The 22,604-nt window shown below is 44.2% G+C and overlaps 1 protein-coding gene across 1 annotated transcript in view; it reads left to right on the forward strand.

The window, feature by feature from the left end:
• The window catches only part of arl15a (ADP-ribosylation factor-like 15a), a 99,942-nt gene that overhangs the window by 8,896 nt on the left and 68,442 nt on the right, over positions 1–22,604 (forward strand). The window contains exons 2-3 of the mRNA XM_066657726.1: positions 14,796–14,940; positions 17,567–17,626. Coding sequence (XP_066513823.1) covers positions 14,796–14,940; positions 17,567–17,626 — 205 coding nt within the window. The remainder of the gene's footprint in view (positions 1–14,795; positions 14,941–17,566; positions 17,627–22,604) is intronic.

The raw sequence follows: 22,604 nt of genomic DNA on the forward strand, positions 1-22,604 counted from the left end.
CCAGAGCCTACCTGGAATCATTGGGCGCAAGGCAGGAATACACCCTGGAGGGGGCACCAGTCCTTCACAGGGCGACACACACACTCACAGATTCGCTCACACACTCTGACACTTTTGAGTCGCCAATCCACCTACCAACGTGTGTTTTTGGACTGTGGGAGGAAACCGGAGCACCCGGAGGAAACCCATGCGGACACAGGGAGAACACACCACACTCCTCACAGACAGTCACCCGGAGGAAACCCACGCAGACACAGAGAGAACACACCACACTCCTCATAGACAGTCACCTGGAGGAAACCCACGCAGACACAGGGAGAACACACCACACTCCTCACAGACAGGCACCTGGAGGAAACCCACGCAGACACAGGGAGAACACACCACACTCCTCACAGTCAGTCACCCGGAGCAGGAATCGAACCCACAACCTCCAGGTCCCTGGAGCTGTGTGACTGTGACACTAACCTGCTGCGCCACTGTGCCGCCCATCATTGGGTATATGTTAATAAATAAATAAAATAATAATAATAAAGTAAAGATTAATAAGTCATTTACCATGGGTTGAAATTAGAGGTTGTACACACTGAGCAGTGTAAATATTTTCAAATTTACTTCTGCAACACTTTTCAAATACGGTTCCATTTCAGACTCAACATTTTAACCTTTGCAACATAAGTGCTTATTCCCAAGAGCGTAACTGTACCCCGTCCTGCAACTTGAAAGAACCATCATTAGTGTGAGTTTATGTCAACAGTTAATTATGCAAATTGGCATAAACCCCCTCATATGCTGCTAGGTTTCAGCCACCCCCCCCCCCCCCCTTCACCCATCAATGCCACCCTATAAAAGGACACCCCCCTCACACTATACTCTGTGAATTTAACCTACATCCATTATACAGTCTGCTCGTTATTTCCAGTCCTAAATACCAAATTATGGATCTATTTCTAATACATTTTGGCATCTAAGCCCCAAACGGACATGTTCCATCAAAGAATGTCTGAAGGATTCATGTTGGGTGCAGCTGAATGCTCACATCCCCACCCCCACAATCACACTGCCTGGAAGTGAAAGGGCTTAACCCCCTTTAATGGACCCCATAAACAATCAATTAGGAAAAAATGCATGACAATGAATTCTGTCATAGTTGTCAGTGATGATAATGACAGACAATCAGCTCAGTATTAGACATCAGATGTGTGTGAGTATTTCAAAGGCCACTAAGCTAATGAGAATTCATGACTATAGAAAATGATTAACTTCTGGGTTCACGTCGAGAGGACTTGAGGGTAATTAGTATTAGGTGTACAAATAGGTTTTAAAGCATTATTATGTAAGATATTGTGTTTGCGGGGCGGCACCTTGGTGCAGCAGGTTAGTGTCGCAGTCACACAGCTCCAGGGACCTGGAGGTTGTGGGTTCGAGTCCCGCTCCGGAGGTGAGATTGTGGTGAGGAGTGTGGTGTGCTCTCCCTGTGTCTGTGTGGGTTTCCTCCGGGTGACTGTCTGTGAGGAGTGTGGTGTGTTCTCCCTGTGTCTGCGTGGGTTTCCTCCGGGTGACTGTCTGTGAGGAGTGTGGTGTGTTTTCCCTGTGTCTGCGTGGGTTTCCTCCGGGTGACTGTCTGTGAGGAGTGTGGTGTGTTCTCCCTGTGTCTGCGTGGGTTTCCTCCGGGTGACTGTCTGTGAGGAGTAGGTGGATTGGCGACTCAGAAGTGTCCAAAGGTGTGAGTGTGTGAGTGAATGTGTGAGTGTGTGTCGCCCTATGAAGGACTGGCTCCCTCTCCAGAATGTGTTCCTGCGCCCACCGATTCCAGGTAGGCTCCGGATCCACCGTGACCCTGAACTGGATAAGGGTTACAGAAAATGAATGTCATCTATTTGTAATTGATAAAAAGAGGTTTGAGAAGTATAACATATGACACATAAAAGCACAATGTGGAAGTTAAAATAAAAAAATCCTGAATTTTTACTGTATTAGAACATAAGTCATTAAATAGTGCTACATTTAAAAATGGAATATGGTAATTTAATGTATGAAGAAATCAGGGCACGAATATTCAGAATCAGTTTGAGTGCTCTCTGCACACCAAGCCAAACTTCAGTTGCCACACTATGTATTAAACCAAATGAATTGTTCAGTGGGCCCTTGTCTTTTTGTTTCAGTGGGGCCTAGAGCTGCTTATTAGGAAGGAGCTGTTTGGTTTGATGTAAATATACTCACTAAGGAAACTTTCCCACACTTGTTAGAAGAGATGGTGATTTTATATAAATCAGGCCGGTCTCTGATAAAGCGAATGTAAACAAAAAGGTGATATAACGGATATATACAAAGCGTACCCTCCTCCTCGTCTCGAGTTAGGATACTCCCAGACCCCTCTTGGCCTTCATACATTCATTTCAGAGCCTTCAAAAGGGGGCCCTTTTGGCTTTGATCCTCTATATTGGTGCGGAAACCATCTCTTCGTCTACATTGTGTGGCAGAAATCAAAGTTTTTGCCGCCTTATGCTAATATGGCCAAGGTAATCACTCTTCCCAATTACACGATTTATTTTGCAAATGCAGGCCCCCTTCACAGCCCTGTCTGACCACTGCTGCACCCCTCTTTCTCACTGTCAGTGATGTAGCTTATATGATGTGTGAGTGTAGCTGTGGGATATAAAAAGGAGCTTGAAGTTCAGTACTGTGTTAATGTGGTCATTTAAATCAATTTAAAGCAACACTAGGTGGTATTTTACATTACAATTACAGCATTAACATCATTGTGGTGCCCTTTATATCTTTTGGAGGAGGGAAGAACCCCCCCTCCACCACCAAATGTTACATAGTGTAGTTTCTGCAATGCTTAACCTGGAGTAGCAATATCAGAGGCTCTAATCTCCCTATTACTATTTTTGGATGGCACAGTGGCTTAGTGAACAGCATAGGGATCTTGGGTTCAAGTCCCATATAGGTGGAGCTTCCATGTTTTCCCTGTATCTGCATGGGTTTCCTCCGGGGTAACTGGTTTTCTCCTACAGTCCAAAAACATGGAGGATATGTGAATTTGCTACTACTAAAAGAAACTCTTCTGGTGTGAGTGAATGAGTGTGTATGTGAATGAATGTCTATATGTGTGTATGCCCAGATATAGATGGCAGTCTCTCCTGGGTGAACCCCCTTGTGTCTGATGCAGTCCTCCAAGTGGACGGGCTGTTTCTGGTTGAGAGTACACTGTGTGAATTGCACTGCCGCCAGTCTGTGTGTATTGAATGTTCAATGGAATGGTGTTCTGTGTGGTGTAAGGCATCCTTGGGGCTCTATAAATGCACTATGTAAGTGTAACTGTGAATTAAAAATACAAATTAATATAAATATTACAGTCCAGTGGAGAATCCCAATGATTTTCACCCTGTAATTGTATGCTAAGAATACTACCTAGTGATTCTTTAACTGCTGCTTCTGTTGAGTTTTTAGCATCAATGTTGTCTTCAGATGTAAAATGTTCTAGGCAGTGATTGGTTACCCAAAGAGTAATCTCCTTCCTGGTGGTGTTGCCTCGTACCTCGGTTTGAAAAGGGCTTGCTATTCAGTCTTATATCAGTCTGGTCCTGGATGTGTTGCTGTGTTACTCTCTGTAGGTGACCTGTCTTTGTGCTGAACCAAATAAACTCAACATAAATGTGAACTTGAGGCTTTCAGGATGGGAGTCCATTGAATAAGCGCATGTACATTGAGTGTCTTACAGAATAATGGCGGCGAGAACTTGCCCTTAACAATGACAATGGAAATGGCCCACTTTGATCACTCTGAACTGTGCCGCTTGCTGCTTATTGCTATATCCAGATGGTCCTGGTAAGGGAACAAACAGTTCCCCCTGCTGTAGAATCTCTCAATAGGTCGTCTAGACCGGCCTGAGTCCAGACAGATACAGCCTCCCATCAAATTAGCGTTTGTCAGATTTATGGTAATGGTTCGCAACAGCCTCCCCATTGGTGACATCAAGATTTACAGCTGCACCCCCACCCCCTGGCTTTTTGGGGGTCTGATCACCTCCCCACACACTGCCCTTCAGTGGCCTTGGGGCTAGAGCCCAAAGAAACGACCCAGTAAAAGAGAGCTTTCCGGAGATAGACTGAGTCACCCAAGGTAGATAGGGACAATGGCAGTGCAGGGTTTTGATAATCCTTTGTGAAGTGGGTAAAATGTTTGTGGAGCGCACGGGGGGCATGACAGTGGAAACGGCTACCATTGTCTGGGTGCTGCTCCTGTTTTTGGGGAAAAGGGGCAAAGGGTGCTGTGTTGGGGGGCTCAAGGGGGAATTGAAGACGCCTGTGTATGTGGATTACTGAGGCTCTTTCATGTGGCTGGCCAGAGGTAACCTGATCTAGGCACGAGGACTCGGTGGGAATCACCTTCTGACAGATATCCCGTCCATTCTTAGTCCAAATGTTTTTCCAAGGCTGCTTTTAAGCTTTGATCTTCCCTCTGTCAGATACAGATGTCCCCTGACGATGTCTTGTGGTGTTGTTTTTGCTTATAACAGTACGCTTGTGTGTGGAGCAACTCTGAAAGTCATGCGTTAGAAAATAAATGTGAGAAGTTTCATTAACTTATCACTGGAAAGTTTAGATTGTCTGTTTATTTCACTGTATCAGACATTTACATTCAGCTACTTGTGTAGCTTCTTTACGTGTCCTATTGTCTTACCTATTGTGATTAGTATGAATGCACATGTTCTGAATCACAGATTGGTACCAGTGCTGATGCTGATCTTATTAAACTGATCAGATATTGCCGTAGACGTTTCTCAGTCAAAGTTAATATCGGATGTCTGATTACCTTTCACATTGGTAGAAAAAATCCCAAGCATTTGTACTTAGTGAGATATGGATTTTATACTAAAGAAGAAAAGTATAGCACCATTATTTAGTTCTGTGTGTTATTATAATTGCGTAATGTATAATTGTAACTCAGAGTTCAGGCATTCTTCCACTCTTTCCATCATTTTACGGTGATTGTATTCAACAAAAAATAACCTAAAAATGAAGTACGTTTATAAGTTTGAAGATGAAGTGAAGAGTATAGCTCAATCAGGAAAAAGCATTGCAGGGTTTGTTCTGTTCTTGGGGAGAATATTGTATCCAGAAGTACATGTGAGTTTTGGTTCAGATGATTTCAAGACAGCGATGACGGTAGCGTTTGTGAACGTAGCGTATTAGTACTTTAACTTATAGATTATTTACGTTGAATAAAATCCACTTTGTTACTACACAACAGTAATCATAAAAGCAGTAGAATGTTTGAGTTTTCAATTAGAATTAAATGCTACAGAGAAACTTTGCACATCAGTTAGTTTCAGTGATTCGAATCTGTATTATTCTCTGATAGACTGTGATCTCGCCTGTGATGAATCAGATTGTGACTAAGATTTTCTGGTGATAGTGTGACCCACAATGTGAGAAAAGGATGACGTTCTGGACGTCAGAAGGTTTCAACGTTTTTTCTTTTTCCTTCTTTTATTCAGAGCAGGTCACAATTTCAAAACCAATGATTTTAATGCTATTAGTACGAACCCTTTCGTGATTTGAAGTTTCCGTGTGTGAACACATCATTGCGATAGTTATCACACAGTTTAACGCTTACTTTGGTGTACTTCTGAACTCATTCTGTATCTCTCAAAGTTTGCTGTTTGCAGTCATAATTTCCTTTGTTCAGTAAGTGAAGTTTGGTCCGCTGCTCACACTCTCTACTCGCTATCACTTTGGTAACAGTTTATCTCTCTGTCCAGGGCCTAACAACTTCCCTCAGTACTGCCCTGTGTCATCTGTGTATTCTAGAGTGAAGTTTCTGTTCTACGTGGAGCTGTCCTTACTGCTGCTGATTTTACAGACAGTTGTCTCTTATCATTTTCTTTTTTTGCTTCTTTTAAAATCACATATTTATTTTGATTTTATTATTATTCTGAATTCTGTAACTTCTTTGTTTTTCTAGTGAATATATTTTCCAGACTTTGGAATTTTTTAAATACCCTTTCTCATAGGTATAGGGTTTTTCTGCCATGTTTTTACCACATTACACATAAAGCACTGGATGAATGGACTCCAGTTTTCAACAAAATGTTGTCGATTGCCATTTTTAAAGATGATCAAAGGAAAGGTTTATGCTCAGCTTTTGTAATAAGCACAGCATCATGAATTTATAAGATTTTTAATTGTGAGTCACAGAGCTCCATGGCGAATTCTTGTCCATAAAATTCTTATAAAAAATGTTTATAACACAAAGTGTTGCTGCCACAATGTTCCAAATTACTGTGCAAAGTATATTTATAGAAGTGTGATAAACAAACGGTTCCTCTTTATTACTTTTAAAAACGTTATGATGTCTTTTGAAAGTGATGTTATGTTTGTTTTTGTAACTTGCGATAAAATAAAAACAATGTTTTTATTTGTTGATTTTTGTAAAATCCAATATTATCCTGTGTTTTCAACGAACAGTTTGATCATGTTTTGAGATCACTGTTGACTTCTTGCATCGTTTGACAGCTGATGAAAGACCTATATTATTTGCATCTTGTGTTAAGAATATTTTTTTAAACTGTTGTTTCACAAAATGTGTAACAAAATGAAGAAAAAATCTCTTAAATTTGAGTTGATTTCTTAACTCAGATTTGATTCCATATTATTTTGGAGAATTTTATTGGTCCATTCATCATGAAACTTGCACACAATGTGAAGGACAGCTCAAATGATGTAGTAAACTACAAATCCACAAAAATGGAAATTAAAGTTTTGAATTTTTTTGAATTTTAAATGATGTACAATCTCCTTTTGTGGACTCTTTCAAAACTTTAATTTTCTCTAATTTGTTCTCTCTTATTCTGCATCGGTCCCAACCTTATTAGACCATCTTGCAGACACCATATTTAAATTTAGTTTAAATTGACAAATTCAACATTTATTGAAAACATGGTCATTCTTCTTTGGTTATCTGTCAGTGGGGAAATGATGTTGTAAGTGTGTAGTCTGTTTATGGAGTGGCATGGTCCTGGAAGAAATAGCTAGGGGGTGCTGTGGGCTAACATAATGACTTTTGCATATTTGGCGTGCACTGTTGCTGTGAGTGTCTGGACCTACAGCATGGTCTGCAAGCGTGAAAACAGACCCAGGAAACTGGCTACGGAACAAGGGTTGTAGCAGAGATGATGGCAAGCATGACTGTACCTTCAGAGTCAAACAAACGTCACGGGTATGTTTACGGGGACACTTAAAATGGACATTTTGTCGGAGGAAAACCCGTTCTTGGAGGCTGGACACTGACAGTCAATTTGAATAAAATCCTTATGAATTCTGTTGGGGCTTTTGTGTAGTTTTCTTTATATCATTTTACTTTCTTTCTGTCTGTATGGCATTGGGCAGGTTTGGCTTATCCAGAGTAACTTAAACTTTTTTATCACGTTACAAAGGGAGGCTAATGAATGCGTCAGGGGTCTTTATAAAGAGCTATTATAATTATTGTAGCATAGTGTTCCTACCAGAGCTAAGAACTGAACTCCAGCCTGCCACTACACCAAACACATTCTGACTTAGTCAAAGGAGCCAAAGAAGAGTCAGTTTGAAAGACCAGTACTTGAAAAATGGCTTGAGTAAATGTTTGTTTCTTCTCAGACACAGCAGTGGAGTAGCCAGTGTGTGGTTGGTATGGAGACAGGAAGGGGTGACCATAGTTGTCTTGCCAACATTTATTTTTCACCCACTTTCAAATGCATGGCACTCCACTATTCTATGCCCTGTCTAACTGTGTTCCCCTCTGAGGCTGTCAACCCTGTCTAAGCCACAAACATCAACACTGACTGGGAGGGGGGATGGGGTGGTGTGGGAAGCCAGCAAAAGATGAATGAAACCCCCCACCCACCCCCACAGACGGCAGTGGTTCTCACTATGGAGCGCAGTGCTATCGGGGGCTGTGTTATGACTGGTGTGCGTTACACACGTATCGCTTAGTGCTTGTTGCTTCTCCATCTGGACGCCCATATAAAGGACTGTCATCTCAAAGGTCACCGGTGAGCCCTGCAGACAAGTGTTGCTAGCGGTCGTCTGGGTAGGGAAGGGTCAGCGGCTGGAAGGAGAGTGAGGGAATGCCAGGCCCATGTTGGCTGGCCTGGGTCCTCCCTGCTGTCTGTGTTATTCGTCTGCGTCTCTTCTCCTCCCCCAAGCCGTTGTCGCATTTCCTTGTACTGTAGTCTTCCAGGGAAGCGCCAAAACACAACAAACACTAAAATCTAACTGACCCTGAAACACCCTAGAAAGGCTGCGTTATTGGGATTACCACAAAAACAGCTGATGTCCGTCTGAGCGGCAGGTAGTTTAACAGGGGTTCCCAGACACTCATTAAGTCTATTCTTAGTCAAAAATGTAAAGGTACCTGGGTGAACTTTATGAGTGTAGTTTTTGGAAGGTACGTTCTTTATTAGCAAACAAAGTAGTAAAATGTAGTAAAACACGAGCGTTAAAACTCACCCTTGTTTTCTCAGAAGTTCAGATGTGCATTAGTTGATTTGGTAAAAGCAACACTGATTCATTCCATTGGGTTCGTCTAGTCTAAACGAATCCTTTAAGATCAGATCATTTCAAAAGTTTTACACACACTTTGAAATATCATTTGGCAAAAAATTCGCTCCTGGTGCAATTCAGAGCTTCTCATCTGGTGTGTTGGAAGTTTTCATGAACAGATTTTGTTTTTCTTTGTACTAAACAGACAATAAATTCTATCCAACACAGATGATGGGAGCTCTACACCGCCCCCTGGTGTAACATACACTTTAGATACACTTACGGTTCTTCAACATGAGACGGAAGGGTGGCACGGTGGTGCAGCAGGTTAGTGTCGCAGTCACATAGCTCCAGGGGCCTGGAGGTTGTGGGTTGGATTCCCACTCCGGGTGACTGTCTGTGAGGAGTGTGGTGTGTTCTCTCTGTGTCTGCGTGGGTTTCCTCCGGGTGACTGTCTGTTAATAGTGTGGTGTGTTCTCCCTGTGTCTGCGTGGGTTTCCTCCGGGTGACTGTCTGTGAGGAGTGTGGTGTGTTCGCCCTGTGTCTGCATGGGTTTCCTCTGGGTACTCCGATTTCCTCCCACAGTCCAAAAACACACGATGGTAGGTGGATTGGTGACTCAAAAGTGTCTGTAGGTGTGAGTGTGTGTGTTCCCCTTTGAAGGACTGGCGCCCCCTCCAGAGTGTATTCCCACCTTGCGCCCCATGATTCCAGGTAGGCTCTGGACCCACTGCGACCCTGAACTGGATAAGCGCTTACAGATAACGAATGAATGAACATGAGGCGGTATTACAATAGAGAAAAGCTAATTTGCTATTTATAAGTTACTTACCTAATTCATGTATTATTCTATTACTCAGTTTTGTAAATCATTTTTTAATTTTCCAGTATTTAAAAACGATGCCTTAATGTCTTTATGAAAAAGATATGGATAAAATAACAAATTAAAGGGACGTCCCAATTGTTTACACCAGTGTGAGCGAAAGAAACTGCCAAAATAATTGTTACTATCAAAGGAATTACGTAGTATGGATGTAATACGTGAAAAGAAAGATTATTTTGATTTATAAATACACAATGAATGTGTGATCATTGAAAGTAAGTCTAGATCTGAGCTAATTTAATCCCAGAATTTTCCATGCTGTAGACTTATTTTGGTCAGACTTGTTTTGGCATGACCCAGGAGCAGTTTTTCTCTCAGATGTGATTGATGACAGCCGGGGCACTTTTATTTTGCTGATCACAACTAGCATGTGTTCCCCAAGTGCCAGATAGTTCTGATCAAGTAAACTGCTCTCTGCTTGATCAGCGTATTGAAGCATGCCACCAATGTTCAGGGTGGGGACCTGTCCTGCGCTGATGCCTTTGATTCCAGAGACACTGTCTCCAGATCTGTGAAAGATGAGTCTCTTACATGTGGGCCTACTTTAGAGAGGGGTGTGTGTGTTGGCGGGGGCTTGTGCAGGATGCAGTGCTGCACCCTGAATGGTGTTCTTTGCTCACATCTGCCTCTCAGCAGCAGATACTTATAAGCCATGTGGCTCTGATTAGCAAACTGTTTAATAACTCTGTGTTAATAGCAATTGCGTATGTGTCACAGCAGTACTACTAATGAAAGACATGCTCACCACTAACAGGCATTGTTTTGCACTACACACACACACATATATATATATATATATATATATAGATTGCTATTAAACAGTTTCTGATCAATGTTCAAAGTTTATTCATGGTTAAAATTTCACATCATCCGTTGCCAGGTGTATTACATAATGCACTTGTGTTTTGTACATATACTTGGGCAGCTCTACATCACTGGGTCCCTTCATGAGAGCAGAGGCCCAAGAATGCCACTATCAAAGCACAGACAAAGCCCCAGCGACGGGTGAGATATTTGGGGGGATGGCATCACAGCTTCCATTGCCCTGTTTCCACTGTCTCGGAGCGAACGAGTGAAACGTGAGCCATGTCTGTCTGAGCGGTGCTTCCCTCTCGCTGTTGCCCCCTTGTTTATTAGCTCTAAAAATACGAGGCTGCTCCTCCAAAATAGAGCTCCTTATTGACAGACGAGTCGGCTGAATGAGCAATAGCCGAGCGCCTCATGTCCGCAGGAAGACCCCCCCCCCCGCCACCGCATGCTCTTCAGTCTCTGGGGATTAAGCCTCTCGCTTACGCCATTCCAGTAACCAGCCCGCAGTGGTCACCATGACCATTGCTGATCACTCATCTCCAGAGCCAGTGGAGTGCAAATCACACTCTTTTTCTCCTGAGAGAAGTTAGACAGCTACCCCCCCCCCCCCCCCTCATTTTTTTTCTAATTGCAAAGGGCAGACGGGGTTCCCCACACTCCACTGAGGGGTCCATTCAGGAGAAGTTGGCAGGCGGCTGAGTTGTTTTTGCGGCAGAGCATTGTTCCGTGCCGGTTTGGCTAGGCCCAGAGCTGCAGTCTTGTGGCATTGCTGAGTGGATTTGGCCCAGCTGTGTTCCCCCGTCTGCCGCTGTGGCTTCTAGCGCTGTTAGATCTTTGTTTCCCTGCCAGGGTCTGGAGCTTGGCCAGGTATCCTAATTACATCAGCCGTTTGATGTCTTGACATCTTTTTTAAATCGAGAGGTGGGCAGGAGGCGGGGGCTTATCTCGCACGTTTTAACATTTTTTTTTTTTTACTGTAACTCCACTTTGTCACTGATGGTATCAGGTTCAAATATTTAGTCGCAGAAACCTTCTCGTTTACGTAATTTGTTTTTACTGAGCCTTTGTTTTTGCCCGACTGCAGTGTCGCAGAGGACTGACATACATTTGCACACAAAATAAACGATATGTCCAGTCTCCAGTGGAGCGCCAATGGAAGGTTTTCAACAAAACATATGGTTCCTTTTGTACATGATTCATTCATTCATTCATTATCTGTAACCCTCATCCAGTTCAGGGTCGCGGTGGGTCCAGAGCCTACCTGGAATCATTGGGCGCAAGGCAGGAATACACCCTGGAGGGGGCGCCAGTCCTTTACAGGGCAACACAGACACACACATTCACTCACACTTTTGAGTCACCAATCCACCTACCAACATGTGTTTTTGGACTGTGGGAGGAAACCAGAGCACCCGGAGGAAACCCACGCAGACACAGGGAGAACACACCACACTCCTCACAGACAGTCTCCCGGAGCGGGAATCGAACCCACAACGTCCAGGCCCCTGGAGCTGTGTGACTGCGACACTAACCTGCTGCACCACCGTGCCGCCCTTTTGTACATGATGTGTCTGTGAATTCTTTTGAACAATATATTGGATAATACACCACCCCATGCTACTTTTCAGTGATGGCAGACTTGCTTCTTATAAGAAGGCTTTTAATGTTCAGAAACTCTCTGTATGTATATATCCACATCCACATTTTAATTTCTTACCCTGACAGATATATAAGCTACTGAATAAGGTCATAAGCTGCCATTTGAACAGTTAAAACGGATTAATTTGAGAAAATATAATTAAATTTCAGGCCAGTCCTAAACTGTTTTTGTTGCTGTGTGGCCCGAGTTCAGCATGACCCGATGGCCAAAGGGTCAGAGTACCAGGATGTGTCTTTAGCGTCTGCTGTAAATTTATCATCCTCGTCTGTGCACTGTAAGTAAAGGGGAGTTTGTGTGTGTGTGTGTATGGAGAGGGGGGGGGGTCGGGAATTGACAGTGGCATCTCCTAACCTAGGACCTCTAGGCACTTACACAACCAGATGTCCAGGTCGCTGTGTGACAAAGCGGAAGCATGTGCTCCTGACTGACTGATCATGTGTGCCGTAAGGGCTGTGTGGGCCTGTGAAAGCGATCAGTGCTTTTTGAGGTGAAAGGATAGCAAAGGGAAATCACACATCATCTGTCTTGATGCTTTGTTGTCCTGAGGGCATTTCTACAGGAAGAGGTGACAGTTATATGAATTGGAGTTCAGAGAGGGCACTTCTGCAAATGGTTCCCATTTTATGCGTAATTCAGTTGTTGAGAAGTAGACAGATATTCAGAGTAGGTTGATGTGTGATGATTAATAGTGGAGAAACATACTGAAGATTTTAGTTACTATGGTGGAGATGGTCTACAAGACACACACACACACACACACACACACACACAAATAAAAACAAGAAATGACATGCAGTTTGTATCTCCCAGAATTGCAGTAGTAGAATTATATCCAAAGAAAAAAAAATAATATATATATATGACTTTTAATAATAAAATATAATTATTTAGAAACTATTAAATATAACCTGGGGGTTGTGGGTTCGATTCCCGCTCCGGGTGACTGTCTGTGAGGAGTGTGGTGTTTTCTCTCTGTGTCTGTGTGGGTTTCCTCCGGGTGACTGTTTGTGAGGAGTGTGGTGTGTTCTCCCTGTGTCTGTGTGGGTTTCCTCCTGGTGACTGTCTGTGAGGAGTGTGGTGTGTTCTCCCTGTGTCTGTGTGGGTTTCCTCCTGGTGACTGTCTGTGAGGAGTGTGGTGTGTTCTCTCTGTGTCTGCGTGGGTTTCCTCTGGGTGACTGGTTGTGAGGAGTTGGTGTGTTCTCCCTGTGTCTGTGTGGGTTTCCTCCTGGTGACTGTCTGTGAGGAGTGTGGTGTGTTCTCCCTGTCTCTGTGTGGGTTTCCTCTGGGTGACTGTCTGTGAGGAGTGTGGTGTGTTCTCTCTGTGTCTGCGTGGGTTTCCTCCTGGTGACTGTCTGTGAGGAGTGTGGTGTGTTCTCTCTGTGTCTGCGTGGGTTTCCTCTGGGTGACTGGTTGTGAGGAGTTGGTGTATTCTCCCTGTGTCTGCGTGGGTTTCCTCCTGGTGACTGTCTGTGAGGAGTTGGTGTGTTCTCCCTGTGTCTGTGTGGGTTTCCTCCAGGTGCTCCAGTTTCCACCCACTGTCCAAAAACACACGTTGGTAGGTGGATTGGCGACTCAAGTGTCCGTAGGTGTGAGTGTGTGTGTGTGTCTGTGTTGCCCTGTGAAGCACTGGTGCCCCCTCCAGGGTGTATTCCCGCCTTGCGCCCAATGATTCCAGGTAGGCTCTGGACCCACTGTGACCCTGAACTGGATAAGGGTTATAGATAATAAATGAATGAATATATATGCAATAGCCCCTTTTTTCAACCATAAAAACCTTTCAAATACTGTTACTAAACGTACCTAATTCAAATAATGAATGAACACTAATAGTATTAATAATTGTATCAGACATATCCTTTAAAAAGATCCTATAAAAAATCTTTTTTTTTTTTTGTCGTTGTTCTTACTGTGGTGGAGAGATGTTATTAGAAATAGACTTCGCCAGTGATGAACTTGTTCGGTCGGCTCGTTCTGACAGCTATGTTACATAGAAAAATGAAGTATTCAGGGGTGAGGGTGATAACAAACGGCGCCTGGCCTGGGCTCATCCTGCTAATAAAAGAGATCTCTCTTTAGTTCTTAACAGCTTTAAACGTCCCATTCACGGTTCACACCGCATTTGCGTCCTAATGTCTCCCAGCAGGCCACTGCTCAGAGAGAGTGATTCATAAAGTGACAGGTCTGCTGCCATGAGGACTCTCTCTCTCTCTCTCTTTTTCTGTCTGTCTCTCTCTCACTCTTTCTCTGTCTGTCTCTCTCTCACTCTCTCTCTGTCTGTCTCTCTCTCTTTGTCTCTCTCTTTCTCTCTGTCTCTCCCTCCCTCCCTCTCTCTCTCCCTCTTTCTGTCTCTCTCTCTCTCCCTCTCGCTGTCTCTCTGTCTGTCTCTCTCTCGCTCTCTCTCTGTCTGTCTCTCTCGCTCTCTATCTGTCTCTCTCTCGCTCTCTCTGTCTGTCTCTCTCTCTTTCTCTGTCTGTCTCTCTGTCACTCTCTCGCTCTGTCTGTCTCTCTCTCGCTCTGTCTGATTCTCTCTTTTTCTCTCTTTCTCTGTCTGTCTCTCTCACTCTCTCACTGGGTCAAACAAAAAGAGGCTTTAAAAGTCTGTGAGCTATTAAAGTTTGTTCAGATTTAATAACAAACATCTACATGGTAAATAAGATTCATTAAGATTTAAAATCATTGTTAGGTTTGTTAGCAGTGATGCTGTGTAGTGTGAATTTGACGTGACACATGTTTAATCTCTAAACACAATCTTTATTTTGACGAAGCGTGTTAGAATAAGTGCTGAGGCGTCTCCTATTGTAATAAACCTTTCTCACAGGCGTGAGGTACCATCAGTTTAATATTTTTGGAGTAAAACTTTAGCGAGTATTATATTAGTTCATTGTTTCATTTGACCTTTTTCTCCTTTTAGTGTCTTCGAACACTGTGCTGTAAAGGTCCCCCCACCCCTAGACCAGAGTATGACGTGGTGTGTATCGGACTCAGCGGAGCTGGTAAAACTGCACTGCTCTCTCGGCTCTGTAGTGAAGGCATCGATGGCATCGTACCAACCACAGGTAAAGGTTTCTATCACCTGCCGTAGCACAGAGAGCACCCCCTCCATCACAGTTCCTACACACTGTCTAAAACGTGTGTGTGTGCTCCTCTCTGCAGCGTGTCTGAAAACAAAAAAGAACCCTCATCTCACCTCATCTCACAAAACTTTCCCAAGCCTCTGCTGTGTAATTTAAGCCAAATGCTACAAATGATCTTCAAGCCATCTATCAACTATCAAACTCTAATGAAATTATGAAGCACCCCATGGATATGGTGCTGTGAGCCAGCATTTTCAGCTTCCTCTACGGCCTTTATCAAACTTTCCCAGAGCTCTATAAACCTCTGCACAATCTCAGCTTTGTCACCATGTGTTCTGCAGCCGGCCGGAGCAGGGAAAGCTGCTTCATATCGCTTCCCCCTGTCACTGCCCAGTTACCTCAGTACTACACTGAAGAGAACTGCTTTACTTTACAGACTGGAGTGTCTCTTGACATGCAGAGGTGTGTGTGTGTGTGCAAGCTGCAACTGCTCTGCTTTTTGCCATATGTACTTTTTCATGACTGCAAATGTTGATTATATTAATGCTTTGAGCAACAGGTCGGTCTGTTACTGGGTCATAGGACACACACACACACACACACACACACCCCTTTCAAACTGTTATTCATGGCTGAGAGCCTTGAAGTAGATTAATAAATACACAAGGGGTAATATCATGAGCGAAGTACATGGGCAGTGCCTTGGCTGAGCAAGCCCAGTCCCAAATGGGTATGTTCAGAAAGCCAGGGTTTCTTACAGCAGACACCTAAGGAACCTGTTAAGTTGCAGGGCTTTTGAGCTGCAGGCAGGAAGTGGAGGGGTGGTTAAGATGGAGGCTGAGACTAATTATGTATTCGTAGACCTTGTGTGTACTGAAATGGTGAAGTTGTAGATTTAAATCTATCACATTCTTAAAGCAGCAACTTGTAAGATTAGGCTTCTTGCTCTCGGGGCTCCCCCTAGTGGAGTTAATTTTTATAGCCCTGTACTGAAATCAATGGGGAGGGTGGGTAGATTCCTACCCTCCTCCAAAAGTTACACAACGCCGTTTTGCAGTGCCGGGCTCAGAGTAGCAGTGACAGAGACTCTGTTCTTCCTGTTACAGCTCAGTGGAGCATCACCATGATTTTGAAGCTGTAATTTTAAAGGAACATTGTGTAATGCATAAATAACTTCAGAATCTGTCATTCTGAACGGAGATGAGTTTTAGCGGATTAATCAATTCATTACTTAATTTGTAAAGCAAAAGTTAATTTGATAAAAATCAATTAAATTGGCGGCAGGGTGGTGCAGCAGGTAGTGTCTGTCATAGCTCCAAGGGCCTGGAGGTTGTGGGTTCAAGTCCCGTTCCGGGTGACTGTCTGTGAGGAGTGTGGTGTGTTCTCCCTGTGTCCGCGTGGGTTTCCTCCGGGTGACTGTCTGTGAGGAGTGTGGTGTGTACTCCCTGTGTCCGCGTGGGTTTCCTCCGGGTGACTGTCTGTGAGGAGTGTGGTGTGTACTCCCTGTGTCCGCGTGGGTTTCCTCCGGGTGACTGTCTGTGAGGAGTGTGGTGTGTTCTCCCTGTGTCTGTGTGGGTTTCCTCCGGGTGCTCCAGTTTCCTCCCACAGTCCAAAATCACATGTGGGTAGGTGGATTGGCGACTCAAAAGTGTCCGTAGGTGTGAGTGTGTGTTTGTTTGTGTGTGTGTGTCACCCTGTGAAGGACTGGCGCCCCCTCCAGGGTGTATTCCTGCCTTGCGCCCAATGATTCCAGGTAGGCTCTGGACCCACTGTGACGCTGAACTGGATAATGGTTACAGATAGTGAATGAATGAATAAATTATATATCAACAAAAACCTAATTGTTGTCAGCTTGTGTTCCACATATTGTAAGTCGTATGGAGCACAATCACACTTCAAAAGCACAAGCGGATGACTCCTGTTTGCCAGATTTAAAACTATTTTACGGATGTGAAATGAGAGAAAGCACAAGATAAGGAGAAAAACCAAAGTGGAAGGAACACAGGATAAAGTTGTGAAATTTAAATCCAATATGAGTTTGACACTAACTTCAAAAGGAATATCTGTGCCAGGTGAATGCTGTGGGGTGGACAGTGATAAAAATATTTTATTTTGAAAAAAAATATATTTGGTTTCTGATGGCCTCAAAAACAACCCCAAAGAAAAAGAAGTCACAGGATTTTATTCTATCCGCTGCTCTCTAACAAACGTAGACAGAACTGAAGCCTAGCACGGCACATTTACGGTCACCTGCTGCGAGTTTGATGAAACCTACCTTATAAACACAGCCTAAAAGTCAAAGTAGGACGCTAAGAGGCACAATCTCACATGTTTTGGGTTGCATTAATTGGTACCAAATGTCTGCCCTCCCTGTCTCTGCGTGCGCTGTTGTGAAATGAACACGGGGGAGGTGGTATCACAGAGGAAATCTTTGCTTTTCCTCTCGACTGTGAACTCTCAGTTTGTACTCCTTTATCAGTGTGATGTTGCTTTTTCTTGATCTAATTTCTATATTGTACACAAACAATGGCTAAAATCCTAACAAGCACGGGCTCTCCTTTGTCTTGGAGCTTTCTCCAACTAAATGTTGTTCTCTTTTCTCTTTTAGGTTTCAGCATAAAGGCTGTGAGCTTTTCAAATGCAGTGCTGAATGTCAAAGAACTTGGAGGTAATACAAAAATGTAGAATCATTATTACTCATTACAAATTAAATACTTTAAGTATTTTTTTCTAACATGTAATTGCCCTTCACAGGGCAACACACACACACACATTCACACCTACGGACACTTTTGAGTCACCAATCCACCTCCCAAAGTCTGTTTTTGGACCATGGGAGGAAACCCACGGGGACACAGAGAGAACACACCACACTCCTCACAGACAGTCACCCGGAGGAAACCCACACAGACACAGGGAGAACACACCACACTCCTCCCAGACAGTCACCCGGAGGAAACCCACGCAGACACAGGGAGAACACACCACACTCCACAGTCAGTCACCCGGAGGAAACCCACACAGACACAGGGAGAACACACCACACTCCTCACAGACAGTCACCCGGAGGAAACCCACGCAGACACAGAGAGAACACACCACACTCCTCACAGACAGTCACCCGGAGGAAACCCACGCAGACACAGGGAGAACACACCACACTCCTCACAGACAGTCACCTGGAGGAAACCCACGCAGACACAGGGAGAACACACCACACTCCTCACAGACAGTCACCTGGAGGAAACCCACGCAGACACAGGGAGAACACACCACACTCCTCACAGACAGTCACCTGGAGCGGGACTTGAACCCACATCCTCCAGGTCCCTGGAGCTGTGTGACTGCGACACTACCTGCTGCACCACCGTGCCGTTATTCAACCAAAAATGCTACATTCACAAACTTGAATATCAAAATCACCATCTTTAAATCATCTAAACCAAAACTTACACATGCTTTTGGATACAATTTTATCCCTAAAACAGAGCACATCCTGTTATTTTTCAAAATTTGTTACATAGTGAAATGTATTGATAACAAAATAACATAAAAATGATCAACGTAAATCAAAGTGATCCTACTGAGGTCTGGATTTGGAATCATACTCAACATATAAGTGGAAAATCAAATTACAGGCTGATCCAACTTCAGTGGAAATTCCTCAAGACAAGTTCAAATGGGGCTCAGTGATGTGTGTGGCCTCCACGTGCCGTATCACCTCCCTATAACACCTGGGCATGCTCCTGATGATTCTCCTGAGGGATCTCCTCCCAAACCTGGATTAAAGCATCATTCAACTCCTGTACAATCTGTGGTGCAACATGGCATTGGTGGATGATATCCCAGATGTGGTTGATTGGATTCAGGTCTGAGGAAGGGGAAGGACAGTCCATAGCATCAATGCCTTCATCATGGAGGAACTACTGACACACTAAAGCCACATGAGGCCTAGCATCCCCACACCGTTACTCCCACAGCCATGCTGGAGGATGTTGTAGGCAGCAGAATGTTCTCCATGGAATCTCCAGACTCAGTCACAGCTGTCAAATGCACTCAGTGTGAATGTGCTCTCATCTGTGAAGAGCAGAGAGTGCCAGTGGTGGCAAATTCCAGTCGCTCTGCACCGTGTAGGGCTGTAAGCACAAGCCCCTCATGGAGTCAGTTTGGATAAGCTGCACTACCTGAGCAACTTCTGTGGGTTGTAGACACCACCTCATGCTTCCTCTAGAGGTGACAGTGTAAGGGGACAGCTATCCAGATACAGAGCTGTTGACTGATTGTGATAAACCCAAAAGCAAATAGATTAACTAAAATACGTATTGGGGCTTAACCAGGTTTGATGTGGTGAGAGGTAATATTTTCACTAAAAGCTATTAGAAAGTGAAAGTGCTCGTGAAAACCAGGGAACCAAAAGAGGTGGATAACAGATGTAAAGAAAAGGAGAGAAGAGAGAATTTAAAGAGGAAAAGGGGGAACAGTGGGATATAGAATCCCAACAAGGTAGAGAAAAGATATATCGTGGGAGATTAAACCCAACGTTTAAATAGCGCAAAAGTAAGCAACAGCTTCTTTTGAAGAAAGAAATACCAATTACCAGCAAGGTCTGGCTTTTGCAAACTCAAGTCTCTGCACTGAAGACACAGGCTGAAGGCTTAAGAAAGGGTAAGCCCCAGCTGTTGTCAATTGGGCTGATTAACACGCTTCCTGAAATGTGGTCGCCCCGTTTGTGGGAGGACCACGGTGCGGGCGGCCCCTTACAGAGAGCACTGACAAAATGCACAAGTGACCAAAACATCAGCCAAAAAGGACGAGAACAGAGAAATGATCTGTGGTCACCACCTGCAGGACCACTTCTCACTTATAGGGAGGTTGTCTCACTAATTGCGCGTCATTTCTACCTGTTGTCTGTTCCATTTGCACAAGAGCAGGTGAAATTGATTCCCAGTCTGTGTTGCTTCCTCACAGGGCAGGTTGATATCACCGAAGTATGATTGACTTGTGTTGTTCCCTTTTTTCTTTTTGAGCACAGTGACAGCTCCCTTAATGTAGGAATGTAGGTGTTTCTCAAATCCTCTGGTGCACTGAGTTCAAGTCAAGCTCTATCAGTGGGTAAAATCAAGGTTAAACTGAAGCCCGGTCCGAAAACAACACTTCATCAAATTTAAAAGCTATTTACCTAGGACATAAATATTATTTCTCTTGTGGCTTGTGCTTCTGGCAGAGCATCTGAAGAAAAACTGAAGTCGAAGGTGACGAACAGGACAAATTCACCTGCATTGTTTATTTCTTTTATAATGGTCACAAAATGAGGTTTTCTCCAGGCCGACCATATACCCCAACTACGTTACCTTATATGAAGTGTTAGAAGGTCAATTAAGGCGTAATAAGCTGGTGTTTAGTGTGTGTTTCTAGCCCAGCGGGCCTGGGGGTGGAGAAACGGTGAGGAAATATGTTTATTTTGATGGCTCCGAGTGGACAGGAAGCTTAAGCGAGAGAAATACACTCCTGGGCTGAGCTACTGTGTACGGCTGAACCCGGCCATTTATGAGAATGTTAGTAGTGTGGGCAGCATCAGAGTGATTTATGTGTTTTGTGGGATGCGGGGGACAGAACAGGTGCACTGTGTATCGTGACTCGAGGCCTGACTAAGCACAGCAGAAACATCAGCCCCTACAACAAAAACAACAGGAAAGAGGACCGCGGGACCACCAAGGGGCGGCTTGACCAAACTTGGTCACGGCCAGAAATGTGTGTTGAGCTCCGTGATATAAGGGTCCTCTAGTCGACTAGGTCAAAGACCCCAAGGGATGTTTTTATATGGACCGAAGCCTAGAGCGGCCTGTGTGATGAGGCTGATTTATTGCCCAGAGCCTGTTGCCACAGCATCGGCTGATGAAGAACAAAGTTATTCAGAGGTACAAAACAATTTAAGGCCTTTAAAGCCATAAAAATAGATTTTAAAGCCCACCCTCTGCAGTAGATTTTTAACCTAGCTGCTAAAATACACAGATTAGAGCAGATTATCCGCTCTGAGATCAGTTTCAAGGCAGCTGGATCTGCCAGAATAACGAATGGGCTTCATTTCATTGTACTACGCAATCTATAGCAGGGGCTTGAACACAGAGAAATAGAGTAATATTCTTATAATATTAAATCATGTGAGAGACAGGCTAAGATCTCAGCAGCAAAATATTAGAAAATGCAATGAAAATGGCCAAACCTTCTATGTAGCAAGGAATACGTAACACAGACCTGAGCACCAACACCAACCAGGTTCTACTGGGGTAGGGTTTTCCTGAAAGGGTTTGGTTCAATCTCCATTTAATTAAGGAACATTAGGTAGTATTTTTACCTTATGATTACAGCTTTAAAATCGTTGCGAGGGAGAATACTTAGCACATGGACTCACCAAACTCCTCACAGACAGTCACCCGGAGGAAACCCATGCAGACACAGGGAGAACACACCACACTCCTCACAGACAGCCACGCGGAGGAAACCCATGCAGACACAGGGAGAACACACCACACTCCTCACAGACAGTCACCCGGAGGAAACCCACGCAGACACAGGGAGAACACACCGCACTCCTCACAGACAGTCACCCGGAGGAAACCCACGCAGACACAGGGAGAACACACCGCACTCCTCACAGACCGTCACCCAGAGCTGGACTCAAACCCACAACCTCCAGGTCCCTGGAGCATGTGGACTGCACCACCATGCCGCCTTGTTTTCAGGACAGTGCTGTAAAAGTGAATTACACTCTGCAACTGTAGGGGGAGCCCAGTAGCAAAAATACCATATATTGCCTAGTGATCCTTTAAGACTGTTATGGTTTGTGAAACAGATCTAAATGTATGTCAAGGGGGGGGGGGGGGGGGGTGAGGGGTTGTTCCCTGCTCATTTCCAAAAGTTATATAGTGCAGTTTCTGCAGTGATGAGCCTGGAGTAGCAAAGACAGATACTCTTGAGCCTGTTACACGTCAGTGGAGAATCACAATGAGTTTGAAGCTGTAATATTAAGGTAAAAATAATCCCTGTTGTTGTATTCGGTTTATAGATACAAACTGACACTGTCCCTCTTTTAGGCCATGTATAATAATCCAAAAGAATCACATCTGACTACACTGGACCCAAACAAACGATACATAGAGCAGCAGTTTGCAGTGGACAGTGTCAGTGTGCTGAGGGAATGACCAGGCAGCGGAAATATGACTCATTTAATACGTTCTTCCTACACATAGGTTAATTACTTCCATTTGAAAGGCTCATGCCGAGATTATAACATGTACTTGTTCCTAAACCCGACTGGTCTTCTTTGTGCGTTGTTTGGTCTGGGCTCAAAGCTAGAAACAACACATTGTGCTCACGACCCCCACAGAGCAGGTATGATTTGGGTGGTTGAGCTGCAGTGACACTGATGTACTGTTGGTGTGTTATGCTGATACGAATGGATCCACTCGCTGTCCACTCTGTTAGACACACCTACCACATTGGTTCACCTTGTAGATGTACAAAGAAATAGCTCATCTGTTGCTGCGCAGTGTCGGTCGTACTCTAGTCCTTCGGTGGACACAGGACACTGTCGGTTGGATGTTTTTGGTTGGTGGATTATTCTCAGTCTGGTCACACTGAGGTGT

Source organism: Hoplias malabaricus, chromosome Y, assembly GCF_029633855.1.
Source record: "Hoplias malabaricus isolate fHopMal1 chromosome Y, fHopMal1.hap1, whole genome shotgun sequence".
In the NCBI taxonomy this organism is placed as follows: domain Eukaryota; kingdom Metazoa; phylum Chordata; class Actinopteri; order Characiformes; family Erythrinidae; genus Hoplias; species Hoplias malabaricus.